General features: G+C 39.5%; 2 protein-coding genes across 3 annotated transcripts; one reads left to right on the top strand and one right to left on the bottom strand.

The window, feature by feature from the left end:
• The first annotated feature begins 3,647 nt into the window (after nucleotides 1–3,647).
• Nucleotides 3,648–8,735, top strand: LOC131320065 (CRM-domain containing factor CFM3, chloroplastic/mitochondrial). 2 transcript variants are annotated; one of them, XM_058350624.1, is made up of 9 exons: nucleotides 3,648–4,786; nucleotides 5,015–5,492; nucleotides 5,580–5,710; nucleotides 6,445–6,795; nucleotides 6,885–7,041; nucleotides 7,121–7,413; nucleotides 7,510–7,569; nucleotides 7,659–7,739; nucleotides 8,374–8,735. In XM_058350624.1, the coding sequence occupies exons 1-9, from the start codon at nucleotides 3,731–3,733 to the stop codon at nucleotides 8,452–8,454; spliced, it is 2,688 nt and encodes an 895-aa protein (XP_058206607.1). In that variant the 5' UTR covers nucleotides 3,648–3,730; the 3' UTR covers nucleotides 8,455–8,735. The 2 variants fall into 2 exon arrangements, with proteins under 2 accessions (XP_058206607.1, XP_058206606.1); XM_058350623.1 differs by having other exon boundaries at nucleotides 7,659–7,748.
• A 348-nt stretch (nucleotides 8,736–9,083) lies between these two features.
• LOC131320064 (probable pre-mRNA-splicing factor ATP-dependent RNA helicase DEAH5) lies at nucleotides 9,084–14,393 on the bottom strand. The gene is made up of 2 exons (XM_058350622.1): nucleotides 10,808–14,393; nucleotides 9,084–9,690 (listed from the first exon to the last, which is right to left on the bottom strand). Exons 1-2 carry the CDS (start codon nucleotides 14,116–14,118, stop codon nucleotides 9,297–9,299), a joined length of 3,705 nt encoding a protein of 1,234 aa, XP_058206605.1. The 5' UTR covers nucleotides 14,119–14,393; the 3' UTR covers nucleotides 9,084–9,296.
• Nucleotides 14,394–21,828: the final 7,435 nt, after the last annotated feature.

Here is a 21,828-nt window from a genome sequence, read left to right as displayed (position 1 = left end):
ATAAGGGCACGGCCCATAAAAGTGTGATGTTGGGCCTAGTGAGCCCCATCTAATTGCCATCGCGTAGCTCAGTCCGTCTAGGCCACTAATCAAAACATCCATTAGAATATGGGCTTTTCTGTCCATTAAACTTACCAATGAATTGGACCAAAAGTTAAAAACTAGGCCCGGCTCCTACGACAAGAGACTAAGAGAGCCGGCGCAAACAATTTGCGAGGCAAATAGAGTGACAGCCAAGTGGGAGGCGACCTATACTCCTTGCACTAGGCGAGAGGGTTCAAACCCCCACCAGCCCCATTCCCTTTCTCTAAATTAGTAATAGTAGAATAGGATTATCTTGTTAAACAAAAAAAAAAAAAAAAAAAAACAATCAGCAAGGTAAACTACCCAGACTACCCTTTTTTCCTTTTTCCTAGCCAAGACACTGTCTACCCCTTGCTGACCTTTATTTTCCAAACAAAACAAAGTAGTGGAGATTTTTTGAGGAATACAAAATAGAGGAAATTCACTCTCAAGTGGGTGAGTCCTTTGGGTTTTTTTTTCTCTCCGGTGTTAGTGGATTAGTTAGTAGGATTATCATGTTATGTTTTGCTCCAACAGTTCAAATCCAAGACCTCACAACACAACACAACACAAGTAAAGCTAATCCAAGACCTCACAACACAAGTAAAGCTAAGTGAATGTTAGACCAACTTCCCTCGTAATACATCATGTGCTTAATTATATTTTCGAATCAAGGGTTTTAGGTAAGCCTCTGTATATTCGCCATTGAATTGAGAGACAAACAGAGTAATGCATCCCTACGAGAAAAAGGCTATATGCATATGGAGCCGCTTAGGCTTCATTCAGTTATCAAGATTTTTGTCTAGGAAATGTGTTCCCAAAAAAAGTGAAGTAAAAAGAAAATGGATTATTTGCATATTTGTATTCGATTGACAAAAAAATTACCAACAATGTATTTTTTTCCTTTTTAAAATTTTTATTTTTTGCAAAAAGTGTTTCAAAGAAAGAAATTTGAAGTTGTGGATCTACCCACGTTTACATGGCCCTAGAGAGTGATAGCCTCACCCTCTCTTCCTAGAGAGAGAGAGTCAGCCACCCACCCTCTTCTTTGCTCCCCTTCCCTGGCTAGCGACGATTTCTACCTATCTTCTCCATCTTCCTTCTTCTCTCCTCTTCTCGTCCTCTCTCCCCACTATGGTTGTGTAGTGGTCAAAACTATCGCCCTCAGGATAGATGTTCTCCCACCACCTCTCATCATATTTTTGACCTTGGTGACCCGGATCTAGTTTTCAAATGTGGCGTGTTTGGCTCTCAAATTCGATCAGCCTTAGCGACAGATTCGTTGGTTCTTCGGCAGCAGTGGTAGTGGTGCCTAGCAGCAGCGACTGCGATGAGACGAAGGGACGTTGAGCTCCAGTTACCGATGTGGATCCTCCATCTTTCTCTAGTCACATCCACGAACAGTTCGATAGTCTCCATCAACACAGTTGTCAATTTTTGTGCGGTTTTTATGTTTTATTGTTGTTTTCCTTTGTTTTTTCTTATTTGTTCAGATCTTTTGATCCTCTGTTTTATGTTGTGTTTAGTTATAAAGATATGTCTATGTTCCTAAAAAATACCAATAATAATAATCTATATAAATATAGAGTGGCAGTTTTTGAATTCTTCATATTTTGGACTTTCGGATTTGTACATATATTTTCTATGGTTGAGATTTGCAGGTAGTAAGATTAGAAATATATTTAGAAAGAATGAATATTTGGAAGAATGATGAAATAAAAACTAAAATTGATGTTTCCTAATATTATTCTGATTCCTTATCTTCGATTTTTTCATACTTTCCTAACAGTTATCAGTCAAAATTTTGAATCCAAAACTACTTTCTCTCTCACACATACGTTTAGCTTCCCCCCCCCCCCCCCTCTCTCTCTCTCTCTCTCTCTCTCTCTCTCTCTCTCTCTCTCTATATATATATATATATATATATGTGTGTGTGTGTGTGTGTGTGTGTGTGTGTGTGTGTGTATCCTATCATTTTTTGAAATATATTCAGATTGCTAAATGTTTAGTTGGTTAAGTGATTGAGGGGGAAAATTTGATTAATTATATATTTGGTTATTTGATTCATTACAATATGTTGGTGGCAGCAAATGTATTGATTTTGTTGCATCTTGATTCTAAGTTATAGTTTCATCTTCGCCTTCATCGGGTTGAAAGTTGAAAGCCATTAAAAATATATATGTGCCTGTGTTTCCGCATTGGAGTTAATTTTCTATAGTACATAACACAAGAGTGTATGGCTCATCCATACTTAACAAAAGACAAGTTGTTGGAATGGATGATTACTTTGATCTAATAGTTTAGGCACATTCTCCTCCTCTTAGAAAAATTCTCACACTTTTTGCACATATAACACAATTGCCGTATGGGTTTATTTACTCCTAACAAATGTACAGTAATATCTCTGTGATTTTTTAGAAAAAAAGAAAAGAGAAACATACTAAAACTTTTCAGATTCCGTGCTAATTTAAAGAATATATATATAAGAGAGCATTTCGGGGACACAAAAAAAGACTCTCCATCTCAACCATTGAAGCTAATATATGACTAAAATTAGAAGCTCACAAAAAATTACTCCTAACCACCAAGAATTACTCGTGGCCGCGATGAATTACTCTTGCTCGCAAAGAATTGCATTTGGCTACGAAGAATTACTTCTGGCCACGAAAAATTATTCTTGGCCGCATCGAATGCACTTGGCCGCATCGAATTGCACTTGGCCGAATCGAATTACTTTTGGCCGCATAGAATTGCTCTTGGCCATATCAAATTGCACTTGGCCGCATCGAATTGCTCTTGACCTCATCGAATTGCACTTGACCGCTACGAATTACTCTTGGCCACATCGAATTGCGGGCCAAGAGTAATTCGATACGACCAAGTGCAATTCGATGCGGCCAAGAGTAATTCTTCGCGGCCAATAGTAATTCTTCAATGACATGAGTAATTCTTCGCGGCAGGAGCAATTTTTTGCGGCCAATAGTAATTCTTCGCATTTTTAACTATTGGGTGAGAGAACAAAATTGTTGTTCAATACAACTTGAGCTATTGATTTGAATGATTTAGAGTTTCATGATCTGTCTGTGATTGAAGATTGTTGGTTTTGTTGGAGCCTTTTGGGTAGACAGAGTTTCAAACTCTACTCCTCACTTGGTTATATGTAATCTTGGAACTATTTTATTTTTCTATTTTTCTAGGCTAGTTAAAGAAACAAGTACGATATGGGTGTCACTACTTTTGAATGAGTGGACGTTCAAAAAATTCAATTCGAGTTGGAATTATGTATAATTATACATTAATCATATCTCTGATACTATCCCTGAATGTAACAAACGGAATTAAATAGATTTGGTAACATTTGTTGTGTTATACTATTTTATGAACTTGGTTAGATGAACCATGTTTTTTTAATTCACGATTATTTGTAATGCTTATCACGTATAAGGTGGGATCATACTCATATCCGAGATTCACTTCATGCTTTTAGGCACAAGCAATTATTAGTAGAACAATATGTAGGAGCCACATTGACATGGACTCGAACGTTTATTGACCCAATTGAAACGAAGAGTGTAAAATGGATTACTCTCATGTACATGGGTGCTAAGTGCAAAGTACATATATCCCCAACTACGCATACAAAACCCTGTATCTAAACGTCATCACCATGGCACTCTCACCATTACCATCAAATCTTCTCCCTCCAACTTCTACTTCTACAACCTCTCCCTCCTTTTCCATGTTCAACCCACAAACCCACTCTCCAAATAGTTTCAGTTCCTTAAATTTCAGAGTATCTTGCTCTCAACAGACCATTCAACTCCCTACTCCACAGCCCAAGAAGAAGAGAAAGCCCAAACCCAGTTTCGCTGATCAAATTCGCCAGAAATGGTCCTTGAAAACCCCAATTGTAAGACATAAATTTCCGTGGCAAGAGCAAGAACAAGAATTACAGATTGAGCCAATTGATGATGACAAAGAAGAAGAAGAAGATGATGATGATGATAAAAGCCATCAGTCTCTTGGGGTTGCAGTGACAGAGTCAGATAGTTGTGAGAACTCGTTATTGAGTGACCAGGTGAGTTTTGTTCCCATAAATCGTGCGATTTCAGCTCCTTGGGTTCATGGGAAAGAGCCCAATAAAACCCAGTTTGATTCTTTTTCGATAGATTTAGATAACAGTATTGATGGGTTTCAAAGAGACACTGAAGGCAGTGTTTCTAGAATTGTGCAAGAATCAAGTAAACTGGAAAGGGGAGTTGGTTTTGATGGAAAGACCAAAGCTTTTGTTGAAACAGATGAAACCTCAATTGGGTTATCAGAGAGGAAAGAAAAAGCAGTTTTTAAGAATGTTAAAAGGGCCTCTTTTAATGGAAAATCGGCTAGTGTTAATCAGGGAGTATATAGTCTTGAGGGTTCGAGCAATAAGATTGATTCAAAGATGTTGCCGTGGGAGAGAGGGAGTGATTGGGGGTCTGTAGATGGTGATAGGCCGAGAAAGGGAAACGCGATGTTGTCGGAGAAACTAGTACCAGAAACTGAGCTGAGGAGGCTGAGGAATGTGGCTTTGAGGATGGTGGAAAGGTTAAAAGTTGGGGCTGCTGGTGTTACACAGGCATTGGTGGACTCGATCCACGATAAGTGGAAGGAGGATGAAGTGGTGAAGTTGAAATTCGAAGGGCCTTCGACGCTCAACATGAAGAGGATTCATGAAACCCTAGAGGTCAGTGTTCATACATAAACTTCCATAAGGATGACCATGGAACTTCAAATGAGTAAATGTTGTCATTCATAGAGTTCTTCAATGAGCAACTAGGATGCTAGTTGACTATATCACTTTTAGCAATTGTTGACTATCTTCTTTGTTCATGCTTGGAAATTTCATTTGTAGTATTCATTTGCAGAGATAGGTTTATGGTACTTATATCTGTTCTATGTTGTTCTCTACCAGACTAGAACTGGAGGTTTGGTAATATGGAGATCGGGTAGTTCGGTTGTGTTATACAGGGGAATGTCCTACAATCTTCCTTGTGTTCAATCCTATGCCAAACAAAATCAAGTTAATACGATGATTTCACGTTCTTCAAGCGGTATAGTTAGTGGTGATCTCACTCAAAGAGTTGGATTGGAGGACTCGGTCAGAACTGCACTTGTTAATAAGTCTACAAGACATTTGAAGAAATTATCTGAGAAAGAAATAACAGATTTAAGTGAGGTCGACCATTTGTTAGAGGATCTGGGCCCACGATATAAAGATTGGTCAGGCCCTGAACCACTGCCTGTTGACGCTGACTTGCTTCCTTCCATGGTTCCTGGTTATAAACGTCCATTCAGACTGCTTCCCCATGGGTTTAGATATTCTTTAAGAGACAAGCACGTGACATATTATAGGAGAACTGCAAGAATAATGCCTCCACATTTTGCCCTTGGTATGCCCGCGACAATACTCTGATGACTCCCATATTGTAATATTCCATTTGTTGGGTATGAACGTTTTTGTCCCTTAACTGATGTAGGGAGAAACAGAGAACTGCAAGGCCTGGCTAGGGCTATGGTGAAGCTATGGGAAATAAGTGCCATTGCCAAGATAGCCATCAAGCGCGGTGTACACAATACTTGTAACGAAAGGATGGCGGAAGAACTCAAGGTGCGGAACTTCACATACTTTTTTTTTGAACTCAAATTACGCTAAATAGTTGTGTGACACAAAGTTCAGTTAATCATTCTTTTTACTATGTATTGTCTTCCTCCTGGAAGTTTTCGTGAAAATTTGATATACTGTTATCCTATTCTCTCTTAGTTACACAAGATGACGAGATCTGGACTCTCCTCTCAAAAGTATGCTCAAGTTAACTATAATTGAAATGGGACACTAGAAAGGTTGGAGAGGTCACTCTACCGCTTCCTCCTTGGTGTTGTCCGGTCGTGAGTGATAGATCTCTTTAGTCCAGATTTTGTCATAAATGTGCATTCTTTCTAGTTAATGCAGCTGGTGGGAAATGTTGATTTACCATTCGTGTGTTCATTCCTGCATGTGTGTTTTCATTTGTATTGACAATCTCAACATAGATGTTAGCAGAAACCTATTTTTTGTTTCCTAGTTAATGTAGAATTAGCAAATTCCGAATAAGTTCTTCCTGGTCTCAGTTTTCGTGACTAATGGATGTTAGCAGAAACCTATTCTTTGTTTCCTAGTTAATGTAGAATTAGTGAATTCCGAATAAGTTCTTCCTGGTCTCAGCTTCTACATTAAATCTTGCAGTATTCTGATTTATAGCTGCTATGCTAATCCCTAAAATCAATGATGCTTTTAGGTTGTGAAAATTGTTGGTAACCATCATTAATTTCTTCTCCACAACCATTTTTGTCTCATTTATGCAGAGATTGACAGGAGGAACACTGCTTTCAAGGAACAAGGATTACATTGTGTTTTACAGGGGGAACGACTTTTTGCCGCCAGCTGTATCAAAGACATTGGTGGAAGCTCATAAACTAACAGTATTGCAACAAGATGAGGAAGAAAAAATACGATCGAATGCATCACCCATAGTTCATTCAACTACCAAAGCCTCTAAAGTCCAACCGGTTGCAGGAACCCTTTCTGAGACCATGGCAGCAACTTCACTCTGGGGTGACCAACCTAGCAGCCAAGATATAGAGAAAATGAGGAAAGATTCAACTTTGGCTAGACATGCTTCATTTGTCAGATATCTTGAGATGAAGCTCAACCTTGTAAGCTATAACTACTAAGTTAGGAGTCGATTTTGGTACATATCCTCCTTTTCTCCTTTCTAAGGTTAGGTCTATTTTGGACTGCGTAGGCAAAGGGGAAGATAAAAAAGGCTGAGAAGACTTTGGCAAAAGTGCAGGAGTCTTTGGAACCGGCAGAGCTCCCAAGTGATTTAGAAACCATTAGTGATGAGGAGAGATTTTTGTTTCGTAAGATCGGCTTGAGTATGAAACCATACTTGATTCTAGGTATGCATTGCTACTTTCGGTTTCATGCCTTTGTTTATTCAAGGAAACAGTCTACTTTATGCTTGGGTTTTTGTCGCAGGGAGGCGAGGAATTTTTGATGGTACTGTAGAAAATATACACCTGCACTGGAAGTATCGAGAGCTAGTGAAGTTACTTGTGGAAAGAAAAAGTTTTCCACAAGTGAAGCATATTGCAATAGCTCTTGAGGCTGAGAGTGGTGGGGTGCTAGTCACTGTAGATAAAACAATGAAAGGGCATGTTATTATTCTTTACCGTGGGAAGAACTACCAACCTCCTGTTGCATTTAGGCCCAAAAATCTCTTATCCAGAAGGCAGGCATTAGCTCGGTCAATTGAGCTTCAGAGACGCGAGGTGATATTATATACAGTTCTTGGTGATTTACTTACTTTACGTGATGTCCCATTTTGTAACTTTCTCAATAATGATTTCTTGTTGAATCATTTACAGGCACTAAAGCATCACATCTCAGATTTGACAGTAAAAATAGAGAAGCTGAAGTCTGAGCTGGTATGATTTACTTTTTGCCAATAAAACTTTGATGGTAGCATAAATGCATCTTCATGAATGACTTTATGCCTTCGTTGTTCAATACACAGGATGATATGAAGACTGTCAACGAGATTGATGAGGATACTTTCTACTCAAGGGTGGATGATGCATCCTCTTCTGAGGATGAGATGGAAGAGGTTAGTTGGCATTTCTCCTTCTCGATGATACCCGTGGGTAGTTGGATTGCTGTATATTCTGGTACAAGTAAATCAATATTCTTCTCAGTTCAAAGTTTTACTGTGAGCTGCCAGCCCCTCATCCTCTCTCATAGAATTTCGCCGAGACAACCATTGGGACCATGCTTCCGTTTTCATTGCTGTTTCCTGTATAAAACGAAGATTTTGTTTGCTTGATATTTTCTCACTGTGGTTCATGAGCTATGCTACATGGACTCTGGTATGGGTTTTGGGTAGGTGTGTGTGTGTGTGGCTGTCTAGGGGTTAGATTCATTCATCCTCTTATGAGTTTGTACATCTTACATGTTTCGTGGGATAAATGATGTGTAATCTAAGAGTGTCGGAAACAAAACTTCATTCATTCTATAGCAATTTCGGAATTAAATATAACCGTAATGACAGTTTTGCAACCATAACAAGTGTCCAAAGGAAAGTATCAACACATCTCCAACACCCTTCTCCAGGTGTCAAGTGTCGATACACATCATTTTCTTGAACATAGTAGTTTATTTTCAGGCTTATGGTATCTTCAGCTGTTTTTTGCTGTTCTTTATAGCTTGCCTAAGTGAATTCATTTTGGAACCAGGATGAGGATGAAGATTTTGATGAAGATGAAGAGGCATACCTTGAAGTACATGACATTGGCAATGATGATAGCAACATATGAAACAAGATGGCCATTTAGTGTCCAGTGGCTCGAGTTCAGAATATTGAACTGAAAGGAAATTCACAATTTTGTAGAGGATCTTTGTGCTGATGCACAAGCTAGAAGAATCTAAGATAAGCACTCCAGATTAAATATGCTTTGAAAGGCCTCTATGATTGACAATGAGAATCAGATTTTAGAAATTCTCATCTCTCCTTTTGCACTGAATCCTTGTAAATTTCAGCTGTGCTTTCATGTACAATGAGGACTCCTCATTCAATTATCACTGCATTGTTCGCATATTTTCTGAATAAAGTCGTGAAATATAATTCACGACTTCCCATGGTCCAACCAAAAAAGTGCACGAAATAGTAAAAACCCAAATCTGCTAAATGACAATGCATGTCATTCCCACTCTAATTATGTATAGTAACCAGAGCTACAGATTCCATCATGTAAAAATGGCAACAGGTAAACAAAATGCAGCCACCATGCACCCACAAGATCCAGACAAAAGGGAAAGTATTACTGCGGTTAAGCTGCAAGGCAACTTCACAAGAAGCAATTTTGATTCGTGATCAAAACAATAAAATAGTTCAGATAGAATGAAGGCAGCCGGAGTTTGGCATAAAAAGGGTGGCACTTGCAACTGATTAGAAATCTGAGATGAAATATATGAAATCTCTATAAATCAGGAAAATATGATACCCTTGTCCATCCATCCTCCCCAAACTTAACCTCATACAATTAGCAACAAGGTTTGAGAAAATATTTACAACATTCTGAAAAAATAAACAACAGTCATGAGCAACCCTCAAGTATCTTTTATGGCAAAGTTCGCCTCATAACCTTTAAAGGAAAAATCAAGCACGTCTTTTACTCAAACGCCAAGAGTTGGGTTCATGGTATCTGTCATAAAGTGGTTCAATCCGTTCTTGACGTTTGCGTTTGCTCATTTTTGTGGGATCCGCCACTTTAAAGAATCTTGGAGCTAGCTCCACAAGCCATTTAGGGTCAATGACCGTGACCTCTCGCATATACTCCTTTGTAGTCATCACTAGCTCATGGTAGACGACCCAGTCCGGCTGTCTCTGAAACACAGAACTGCTGGGGTGTATATACACTGGTTGGTTTTCAACTAGAGTTCTATAACCTTCTTGAGGATCCTTCCTTGCTCCGTGGAAGAAGAACCCAGCAGTTATGGCCTTACGAACTTTAGTAAAATTCTTCCCAGCAGAAACGACATCCAATTTATACCTGAAATAGGACATCAGTTAGCAACATACCAAGCATCTCAAGATTAATGATGGGTCATCTAGTACACAAATTAACATGGCTTAAAAACATAGGAATCTCAAACTCAATTGCTCGACTCCAGGTTACACAAATAAGATCATTTTACCTTTTCTTAAGTAACCTACCGTATGCACTGCAAATGCATAGAACAAGTAGCAAGTTAACAGTCACTTGAACGTGAACAACACATGCTTTAATACGTAATCACTTATCATGCACTGATCAAAAGCTTACCAGTTTGTAGGCCCACAAAAAACATGAAACCAACCAATTTTTCATAAGAGTTGTTGCAAAAAATAACTGTTGTTCCTAGGTATACCAGTCACTAAGCAATCTTACTAGGTTTTATTTCCCTCCCCAGCCTTCTCTCAGTCACAAAATTCTGTCATCTCTCCCTGAGAGCATACAATCCACTCAATTCACGTGAAACTAACTTTCTGAATTATCTTGATTTTCAAATGGCAAACGGCATTATACTTGAGCAAGGAACATAGGAACTTGCGTAACATTTGCTGATTTGCGTAACATTTACGTTCCCATACAACCAAGATATTCAATTTACGTTCGGGAATAAGTATACACTTTCATTGGTTAGCTGGTATGCTTAATGATCTTTGACAGGCAGTTGATAGAGAGCAAAAGCTGGAAACGCGGGACTAATAAGCATTTTCAATCAAGTATTAGGTTCATCACTTAGGAAACAGGCAAGAGTCTAATCAAGACACAATCCACAATCAAATGACGAAGTGTATCAGGAAAGCTTTTATTCCTATTGGAACAATTTTCAGAAAAGGAGCCTTTGTTTGGCAAGAGATACTGAATAAATCGACCAAACGAAGAAAAAACTAGCCAAGTAAACTTAGCTTGCTAGGTTCTTTTATTTCCTTTCTGCTTATTACTACCAGCAATACAATAACACTAAGCCAAACAAAGAACATAATCAGAAGCAGATACAAATATACACATCCATAACAGGGTCCTTCTAAGGTATTCTGAAGCAAACAAGAGTAAGCAAGTCATTGACCGAATTTAGCAAGGGTTAAAAAATAACCAATTCCAAAAGGCTAGAAGAAAGTACCTGTCCATGATGGTGAGAAGCTGCTTACGGACATCCTGTGCCCTCCTCAAGGAACGAGACTGAACAAAATTCTCAAAACACCACGGACCTGAAAAGTTCTTCGCCTTCCAAGCCTCATAAACAGCAAGTAATGTCAGATGATCTCCCTCAGGCTGGAAAAACTTGGCTCTCTTTTGATCCGCCTGGGCTTGTTTCTCTCTTGGCCTGTAAAAGATGTTTCCGGTCTGAATCATCGCAATGATTGTCAAAATCTCATCACTACACCCGAGATCCACACTGGCTAGAAGCATCTTAGACAATGGTGGGTCCAATGGAAATTCCGCCATTTTCCTACCCAATTTAGTCAGAAGCCCCTCCTCATCCAGAGCTCCAAGACTGTACAGCTGTTCCATGGCAGAAATGAGAGCTTGGGGAGAAGGCGGGTCCATGAAATCAAATGATAGGAGATCATTTATTCCCATAGCTTTCATAGTAAGAGTAGTCGTTCCAAGATTAATTCTTTGTATTTCTGGAACTGAGGCAGGGGACATTTCGTTGTGAAACGCGCTTTCGGTGTAAAGCCGATAACATTTTCCGGGGCCAGTTCGCCCAGCTCTGCCAGCTCGCTGTTTGGCTGATGCTTGTGAAATGGGAGTTATAACCAGTGAATCAAGCCCTTGTTTTGGATTGTAAACATTTTGCTTTGCAAAACCAGGGTCAATCACATAAAATATACCGTCAATGGTCAAAGAGGCTTCTGCAATATTGGTTGCCACGACCACTTTCCTCTTTCCTGGAGGTGCAGGTTCAAAGATCCTAGATTGCATTTCGCTTGGAAGAGCACTGTAAACCGGTAAAATAATTAATTCAGGAACATTTTTTCCTAACCCTTTCATCCTCTCGTAAAGACACTGGCATGCATGATCGATCTCCTCTTGACCAGTTAAGAAGAGGAGGATATCACCCTCAGGTTCTGTCAAGTGGATTTGCATAACGGTGATAAGAGATGCATCTAGGTAGTCACTTTCTGGCTGTTTGGTATAGAGTATCTCCACGGGATAAGTTCTTCCAGGAATTGTGAAAATATTGCAGTTAAAGAAATACCCTGAAAATTTCTCAGCATCTAATGTGGCAGAAGTGACAATCAATCGAAGATCAGGTCTCCTCTTCACAAGTTGCTTCAGCAGTCCAAAAAGCACATCAGTGTGGATTGTCCTCTCATGAGCTTCATCAAGCATTACAACTGCATACTGTGATAAATTCTCGTCAATCAAAATCTCTCTTAGAAGCATACCGTCAGTCATATACTTAATCACGGTGTCGGGTCCAGTACAATCCTCGAAACGAATGGCGTATCCAACTTCCTCACCCAATCGGCAGCCAAATTCTTCGGCAACCCTTTTGGCCACGGACATTGCAGCCACCCTACGAGGCTGAGTGCAACCAATCTTTCCCTTGGTAGTGTACCCTGCTTCAGCTAGGTATTGCGTGACTTGTGTTGTTTTCCCTGAACCTGTCTCACCAATTACAACCAAAACTTGATTGTCATGCACAGCCTGAATCAATTCACGCTTCAATTTGGCAATAGGCAAACTCTGCCTCTGGTCCTGGATAGAAAGCTTTGATCTCTGACCAAAAGTTAGGGATTTCCCAAAAGCATCCTTTTTCCATTCAGGCATGTCATACGCCGATAAACCAACACCCCTAAGCTCTTGTGCTAGATGCCTCTCGCCTGTCTCTGGCATCGGATCTTCCCAAGGACGATTGAGATCTTTTGGAATAGAATCAAGCATTGTTCTCTGCTGCTGGTCCCTCACTTCCCTCCGCTCCTTTATGAGAGCAGACTGAAGGGCTGCCGCGCGACTCAAGGACCCTTCAGGATTCTTGAAAATCTTAACAGGTGACATGTCCATAGAGTACCGGCTTTGTCCCTGCAAAAAGGCTGGTTCATCTTCATTTAGCTCGATTTCAAGCTCTTCCTCAGCACCCTCTTCTTGATATAAAACACCATCGCCTTCTTCATCATACATGGGGTTCTCCCTAACACTCATAACTCCTGCAGCCACCAGCTGATTAGCTTCCCATATCTCTGGCGAACTCATCCTCTTCAACGGCCGGCGTGACGGGACAGCAACATCTTCGTCATTGATTCTAATCCCAGAAAGACCTGTCCTGATCTTTGGCCCCCCACCATTCAATCCCGAAGGATTTGCCCTAAAAGCATCATCATCGCCCGACCTCTTTTTCAGCGGAAGTAGGTCTTCACCGGTATTCTGATCAACATCCCTCATCGAAAGACTCAACTTCTGCCCCAAAACAGATATCACCTTCACATGAACCTCCTGGTCGCGTTTCACTACGTCCTTAGCGTTGCCAATCCTCCGAGTCGCAATCTGGGAAACATGGACCAGACCCTCTTTACCCCTAAACTCACTGAGCTGAACAAAACAACCCGTTTCCATCACTCTCGACACTCTTCCCTTATACACCTGATACAATTCCGGCTCGTCCGACCTGGGCCCATTATTCCTTCTCTCCTTCCTATCATGACCCTCATCACGTTCATACCCATCTCTCCTATTCCTGTCATTCCTTCTCTCCCTCCTATCATCATCCCCTTTGTTATCCCCATGTTCTTCGTACCCATCTCTCCGATGCCTATCATTCCTTCTCTCCCTCCTATCATCATCCCCTTTGTTATTCCCATCTTCTTCATACCCATCTCTCCTATGCCTATCCTGTCTTTCCGCATCATTCTTTCTCTCCCTCCTACCATTATCCCCATCATCTTCATACCCATCTCTCCCATGCCTGTCGTGCTTATCCCTATCCCGATACCTCCCCCTTCCTCTATCCTCTTTGTCTCTATCACCCCTATGCCTTTCATCTCTATCACCCCTTTCCTCCACATCTCTGTTGCTACGCCTCTCTCTCCTCTCCCTATCGAGATCCTTGGTTTCCATCTCGATTTCTCTCTCTAGCTCTTTGACTCTCTCTCTACTATCACCAACCCCCAGACCTGGAAAACTCGATTTATTGCTTTCTCTCTTGGATTCCTTTACGGATTTGGACTTAGGGTTTGGGGGCAAGATGGCGTGGATAATAGTTAAAAGCGTGCGGACGAAGTAGTCGGGCATCTCGGCGCCGTTTTGCTTCAACTGGGCGTCGAAATCCTCGACTTTTTCGCAGTTCCGGCCCATCTCGGTGATGAATTCGGCCAAGACCTTGTCACCAAACCCTAAGTGTGACTCGAGTTCAGTACATACCTTTGAGACCAACGAAAGGTACTCCAATTTCTTCAAACCATCGTCTTCCTTCGCAGCGACACCCATTATTGATTCTCAGTGGCCAGTGCCGCTCACCCAATTCAGATTTAGAAATACTTTCTCTACGTGCTTGAATCGAAACGACGAGATCGAAACCCTAGAAACCGATCAGAATAATATACTGTACTGTATATATATATGAGGTATCCTACACCCAGACGGGGATAAGACTACTCCAGCCGGGTGCAGGGACCAACACCTACAAAAAAGGGTTAGAAGCATATACGGAACTATTGGACACGCCCACGAGACTACCCACGTGAATTTTCACTTTCGTTAGAAAAGTAATTTGACAAGAAAGCTTTCTTTTTATTTATGTGTATCGTATCTAAAACATAGTAATTCTAACATGTCTTTATATAGGTTACAAGATTTGGTGATTAAGAAATATAAACCAACTAAAAAACATGCGTAATAACGAAACCAAAACTAACTAAGAAACACAAATAATTGCCAAGACTAAATAGGAAACATAATAAAACCTAGATGATGTTTTAACATAATACGAAGTATTATGCTAATAACCATCCAACCGGTTGGTTAACTCCTCGAGCATGGATCTCATACCTCCAGAGTGAGCAAAATAAGGGTGAAATAAAAACCGATAGAACCGAACCAACCAAAATAGTTGGTCAAAAAATTGGTTTGGATTGATTTGGTTTCTGATTGAAGAAAACCGAACTAAACCAAAACGAATCGAACCGAACTTTATAATACTCCCATGACATTAATTTTTTTTCCAAACTAGGGTTGGATAGATTTTGAATATAAGAAAACAATTAACTGAGTACGTGTTTTCTAATCTTATTGGTCTTTTACTCTGTTATTTGGTATTATTGGATTCATGAATCGGGTTAAATTGGTTTTTTGAATGAATTATTTTGTCTATTCGTTTTTTGTTTTTTCATTGGACTTTGTTGTCGGCCCAGAACAGAATAGACCGAGCAAACCAAATAAACCAAACTGGACCAAAACCAAACTTGTTTGGTCCGGTTTTGGTTTTGAAAACCCCAAGTCAAATGCTGAATTTGTCAAAATCATACCAACTCAAAACGATTTCAGCCCTAGAGCATATTCCTAGCTAGTGGAGACAACTCTCGTTAGTTCCGCTTAGATTAGTTGATGTATTTGTTCAACAAAAAACAATTACTATTATTCTACGATTACAAGCACTTATCCAAACACACTCATATTCACACGAGGATCCACACACATTACACTTCAAATGTGCGTGGAACGTACAAATAAATGTTAGTGTATATGTAAGGTGTTTGTGTGCATATTTGTGGTTGTAGCATTTTCCAACAACAAATAGGCCGTCGGAGTTACTACTTTCAAGCCATGAGTACTACTGAAATTTGCTGGTGAATAGTGAATACCCTTTGGGCTGAATTTTTGGTCCTTGTTGTAGCATACTATTAACGTATTTGGGCCCACAATATTCAACGAAGATTTTGAGAAATTGGGCCTTCTTAAAGGGACGTAAACTTCGTCTTTCTGCGGTCTTCGGGGGGTCTGACATGGGCTTCGCTTCTTTTTTCGATAAATCAAGTGTCCAAGCTAACTTACGCGGACTCTGATTAATTCTGACGAACCAATCTCACCGTCTACGTTCGGAGTCTCCAATTAAAGCTAGAGCAAAGCTCTATATTTACTGGCCCTAAAAGAATTGATAGCACCTCGGTTCAGTATCCATGCATGACTGGAAACTACATATTTTCATGATTTAGGACTCCAGGCAACTTATATGCAAATTGATTAATCCTTGGGACTATGCCTGTCAATGGACCGAATTCGATCCAAAAAATCTGATTCAAACCCGATCTGAATCCGATAACGTCGATCCGATAATCCGAATCCCGTAATCCAAATTCGGATTGGTTCGGATTGGATTAAATCCGTTATCAATCTGAATCCGAACTCTTTTTTTTTAATTTTTTAAAAAAAAGAAACAGTAAAATTTTTATTTTGAAAAAAAAATGTTTAAGACTTTGTATTTTTATTTTTAAATTTTTTTTGGAATATATATATATAGAGTTAGGTTCCGGTGAGGGATCCTTCATTTTATTAAAATGAGGGACTCCCCTTCCCGATTGAATTTCGATGATCTGAGCCGCTCAAAGTGACCAGAACGTGATTTTAAGGGTCCCCGTGAGAAATCAGCAAAAAAAAAATGACCGGGAAGGGCTTCATCTGAGCAGTTTTCATTGAACGGTTCAAAAAAACTGCTCAGATGACGCCCTTCCCGGTCATTTTTTTGCTGATTTCTCGCGGAAACCTTTAAAATTACGTTCTGCACACATTGAACGGTTCGGATTTTCAAAATTTGATCGGGAAATGAGGGATCCCTCATTTGAAAATTCCTCTATATGTATATATATATATATATATATATATATATATTTGCTAAAATTTTTGAAGCAAAAAAGTTTTCGGATCAGATTCGAATTTTCGGATCAAATTCGGATCTAAATTACCATTATCGGATTTGAGTCTTATCGGATCCGGATCAGATTCGAGTCTTTTCAGATTCGGATCCGGTTCGGATCCGGCCTATTAACAGGCCTACTTGAGACTAATCACTTAAAAATATTATTGATCGATCCATGCATAATTTTTTTCAAGAAATGTATGGGTGGACCGTGGGTACGTAGTACTTGTGATAAGCGCTAAACGAAAAAAGCTTGAGTAGAATAAGACTGGGTCATTTTTGCCAAAACAAACATTCAAAGAATAGCACTGACAGCTTTCCAAATCTCTAATAGTACTAAATGGGATCCCCACAACACTTTTTCCCCCACAAGATCAAACATAAACTTCTACTAAAGTAAAAGAAAAAGGGTCCAAGTTTGCTTGTACCACACATCTTGAACAAATCAAGAAATCTCTCTCTCTCTCTCTCTCTCTCTCTCTCTCTACACATCTTGAACAAATCAAGAAATCTCTCTCTCTCTCTCTCTCATTACATATAGTCATATAGACAGCAACGTTTGGCACCATTTAAATATTAGTAATGATACATACATATCTAACAGCCGAGATGCACCTTAGCCGGCGGATTATATCCAACGGTTGAGATTAAAAGTTCGCACGTTAACAAGGTGCGGGATCCCTTAGGAGAAGCTCTGTGTGTGTACATTGGGGCAGTTTCGGGGACCCTTAAAAAAACCCTCCAAATCTTAATCTCATAATTTCCAATCAAATTTTGATGATCCGAGCCGCTCAATGTGTTCAGAATGTCATTTTTAAGGCGCTTGCGAGAAACTGGCAAAAAAACTAACTGGGAAGAGCTTGATTTGAGCAATTTTTTATTAAACCGTTCAATAAAGTTTAATAAAAAACTGTTCGGATGAAGCCCTTTCCGGTCATTTTTTTTGTTGATTTCTTAAGGACACCCTTACAATCACGTTCTGATTACATTGAGCGGCTCGGATCATTAAAATTCAATTGGAAACTTGGGGGAGGGGGGTTTAATGGTCTCTAGAACCGTCCCGTACACACACACACAAATATATATATATATATATATATATATATATATATATATATATATATATTATACGCCGAGTTTTTCCGACAGCCGAGATTAGAAGTCCGCACACATTTGATCCGACGACCAAGATTAGAAGTTTGCATGTAAAAAGCGTGCGGAATCTATTAGGAGATATATATCCTGTGTTGGTGTTTTCTTACATATTTTTTTCTAGAACCTACTATATATTTAATACTGAAAGGCTATACTTTTCTTTTTCTACTTACCCTATCAAGTATCCACCACGGTTATAAAAACCGGGTCAAATATAGCCATTTTGGCTAATACAAGTAATAGGGTTTTTAATCACTCTTGCACGGGTGGACAAGTATGGTATATAGTGTGAACGAATAAAATAAATACTACCACAGAAGAATATTATTCATCCCAATTAATGGAAGAATGAATGTTCCAATTTCTTCCAGATGCCCTATAATAATTTTATTTTACTATCTGTTTACTGGCTAGAATTTGGTCCAGCGACAAGCATGTCACCAATTGAAGGATTTTCTTCGAACATTCCGAACTTACTAGAGCTGAGCGTAAGCTGACCGAACAATATTCGGTTATCGTTAGGAAACTGCGATGTCATGTATGGACTCGACGCGGGTTATATATCATCGACATAGTGTGAAATGATAAAATTAAGTGACACAGTGTGAATTGATTAAAGAACTGTTCAGAGAATAATTGACTTGTAAGTAAAAAAGATTTACCTTCAAGATTCTGGTATCTCGGTAAAGGTGCGCATAAGTCGATCGAACGTTCGGTTATCGAGAAAAATACGATATCGTATATGGACACGGATTATATGACGTAGTGTGAAATGATGAAAAAACTATCCATAGACTAACCATACCAAAGAAGAATGTTCTAAATTCACCAAAAATTATTCATTACATGGCCAAAGATTAATACTATAAATATAGTGATGTTCACACTTCACACCGTTTGAAAGCAAACGGTCATCTACCTTGATAACAGTCGAAGGTCAATACCAAGCCACCAAGTTTCCTCAGTACTGTTCCTCCCTTGAGTCTTTAGATGATCAAAATTGTACCTATTATTAAATATTTATTTTTCGTGAATCACAAGGTTGTCTCAGTTAAACTAAATTATAAATGCAGTTGGTATCTCCCGTATATTCTTATGAACATGGGCAGGGTTCGATTCCCATAAGCACCCATCTTCCTCTCCAAATCCTCTAGGACAGAGTAGATTAGGTTTAATGAATGGCAAAAAAAATAACTAATTATAAATGCTTTTTTTTAAAATGTTTGTGTGATTTTAAAAGGTTTACTCTGAATTTGCATAATTAATTAAGAAACAAAAAGTCAAAACATGTTTTAATACGAAGCATCAAAATCTATTGAAGTTCTTCAAAATGAGGGGATGATTTATAGTAAAAACCTGAATAGAATGAGTCATGAGATAACTTGAGAGAGGTTTTGTATAAAATTTCAAAATGGAGGTTAAAAGCAGATAGGGGACTATTGGACACGCTCGTGAGACTATCCACGTGAATTTTCACTTACGTTAGAAAAGTGATTTGACAAGAAGCTTTCTTTTTATTTATGTGTATCGTATCTAAAACATAACTCTCTCTAACATGTCTTTATATATATAGGTTATAAGACTTGGTGACTAAGAAACATAAACCAACTAAAAAAAATACATAATAACAAAATCAAAACTAACTAATAAACACGAATAATTGCCAAGACTAAATAGGAAACAAAATAAAACCTAGATTACATTTTTCAACCTATTGGCCTAAAAGAGAGAGAGAGGACTCGGAAAAAAAACCCTTCTCCCTTCTCTCTTCTTTCTCTCTCTAAACTTTTACTAGAGAAACCCTAGCCGCTGTTGTTTGCTTGCTTGGGGGGGGAGGCGCCGCCTCCTCCCCGGGCGCCTCTTTTTGTCTTCCTTTTTCTTCTCCCCTTCCCTTGCCGCCGCTCCTCTCTCTGTGGGCTGTTGTTCCCCCCTCCCTCTTCCCCTTCCCTCCACCTTCCTCGTTTCCACCCCCTCCCCCCTCCGGTAAGATCCCGTCGGATACTCTGCTGGGTGTATCCTGTTCCGTCGGCTTTCTGGATCCCGTTGTGGACCGCCTTTCTACCTTGTTGGAAATAGCCGGTCTCTTGCTTAGCGGCGCTTTGGCCGTTTCGGGTGGTGGATGGTGCGATTTTGCTGGGTTGTTGGTGGCGATGCTGTGAGTGGATATGGTGTGTTGGAATTGGGCATGGCGGCAGTAGGGGCTATCGTGATTCCTGTGGTTGGTGTGGTGGTTGTAGCAGCGGTGATGCGGTGGTTGTTTTGAGTGTTTCGGCAGGTTAGGGTTTTAATTTTGTGTTTCGTTTTTATTTTGTCCGAACTCTTGTCTGGTTATGTCCGGAAGTTGAGGCCGGTCTCTGTCCGGATGTTGGTCCAGTTTTTGTCCCGGTGGGTCTTCCCGAGTGGTTTTGTTCTGATCTGGTTTTTCCAGATCGGGTGACTGATTTCCACAGGTTTAATGTTATCTTTGATTCGGAGCTCCGCCATCCCGAGACGGTGGTGTCTGGGTACTAGCTCCACGTTAGCCGGCCATGTTGACGGTGTGAAGAAGTGAGCGTTTGGCTCTTGCATAGGCGCTAGACATTAATTTCGTCTCTTAATCTTTTTTTGTATTGTGTCTCTGTTTCTCTGTATTTTGGTGGAAATCTGTACTTGCCGTATGTCCTATTCTCTATTCGCAATTATCTGTAGATGCCGTATGGCTTGATTAATGAATTTGCTTCTTCCGTGAAAAAAAAAAAAAACCTATTGGCCTATACTCCTCGAGAATCGAACTCACACCTCCAGAGTGAGAACAAAATAAGCATGAAATAAAAACTGATAGAACCAAACCAACCAAAATAGCTGGTCAAAAAAATTGGTTTGATTTGATTTGGTTTTCGTTTTCCGATTGAAGAAAACCGAAATAAACCAAACGATAGATTTTGAAAATAAGAAAACAATTAACTGGGTATGTGTTTTCCTAATCTTATTGGACTTTTGTTCTGTTAATTGGTATTATTAGATTCATGAATCGGGTTAAATTGGTTTTTGGAATGAATTATTTTGTCTATTTGTTTTTTATTTTCTCATTCAATTTTGTTGTAGGCCCAAAACTGAATAAACCAAGCAAACCAAATAAATAAATCCGGATGGTCCGGTTTTCAAAACCCCAAATCAAGTGAACCGATTTTGTAGCCAAATTTGTCAAAATCATACCAAATCGAACCAATTTCAACCCTAGAGCGTATTTGACCAGTGGAGGCAACCCTTGTTAGCGTCGCTTGGATTGATTGATGTATTTGTTTAAAAAAAATTGTTATTATTATTCTACAAATACAAACACTTACGCAAACAAACCCACATTAACATGGGGACTCACACACATTACATCTCCAATGTGTGTGGAACGTATAAATAAATGTGAATGTGTGCATGTTTGTGGTTGTAGGAGTATTTTCCAACAAAAAAAAAAGAAGGGAAAATGACGCCCAGGACGTGTTTTAATAATTAGTACCCGCCAAGGACATGCTGAAAACATTTGTTAATGCTGAAAATGTTTTTGACGGGTATTAATTATCAAAACGCGTCATTGGCCGTCATTTTTCCAAAAAAAAAAAAAACCAAGAGACGTGAATACCCTTTGGGCTGGAATTTTGGGCCTTGTGTTTACCATATGAACGTATTTGGGCCACAATATTCAACGACGGTTCGAGAAAATGGGCTTTGATAATGGGACCGTAAACTTCGTCTTTTTACAGTCTTCGGCGGGTCTGACATGGGCTTCACTTCTCCTGAGGGCCTGAGGCTGATTATCAATCTAGTAGCATTTGGAACTTGTTTCTTCTTTCGATAAATCAAGTGTCCGGGCCAATTTAACCAATCTCACCGTCTACTTTTGGGGTCTACAATTAAAGCCAGAACTTTTGATTATCAATAGTAGTATTTGGACTTGTTTCTTTTTTCGATAAATCAAATATCCGAACCAACTTACGCACACTCTGATTAATTCTGACGAACCAATCTCACCATCTACTCTTGGGGTCTGCAATTAAAGCAAGAGCAAAGCTCTATATTGACTGGCCCCAAAAGAATTAATAGCATCTCGTTCAAATGTGGACCCTCGATATCCATGACTGAAATCTACATATTTT

Source organism: Rhododendron vialii, chromosome 3a, assembly GCF_030253575.1.
Source record: "Rhododendron vialii isolate Sample 1 chromosome 3a, ASM3025357v1".
Lineage (NCBI taxonomy): Eukaryota > Viridiplantae > Streptophyta > Magnoliopsida > Ericales > Ericaceae > Rhododendron > Rhododendron vialii.
This window is presented reverse-complemented; position numbering and strand designations above follow the sequence as displayed.

What these genes read in the sequence shown, in the direction of transcription:
- LOC131320065 (XM_058350623.1), top strand. Translation starts at nt 3,731, where the DNA reads ATGGCACTCTCACCATTACCATCAAATCTTCTCCCTCCAACTTCTACT. An exon ending in TTGAGATGAAGCTCAACCTT is followed by an intron (nt 6,796 to 6,884) that starts GTAAGCTATAAC and finishes TGGACTGCGTAG; the next exon opens with GCAAAGGGGAAGATAAAAAA. An exon ending in GAAACCATACTTGATTCTAG is followed by an intron (nt 7,042 to 7,120) that starts GTATGCATTGCT and finishes TTTTTGTCGCAG; the next exon opens with GGAGGCGAGGAATTTTTGAT.
- LOC131320064 (XM_058350622.1), bottom strand. Translation starts at nt 14,118, where the DNA reads ATGGGTGTCGCTGCGAAGGAAGACGATGGTTTGAAGAAATTGGAGTAC. An exon ending in CTTCTCACCATCATGGACAG is followed by an intron (nt 9,691 to 10,807) that starts GTACTTTCTTCT and finishes GTCCTATTTCAG; the next exon opens with GTATAAATTGGATGTCGTTT.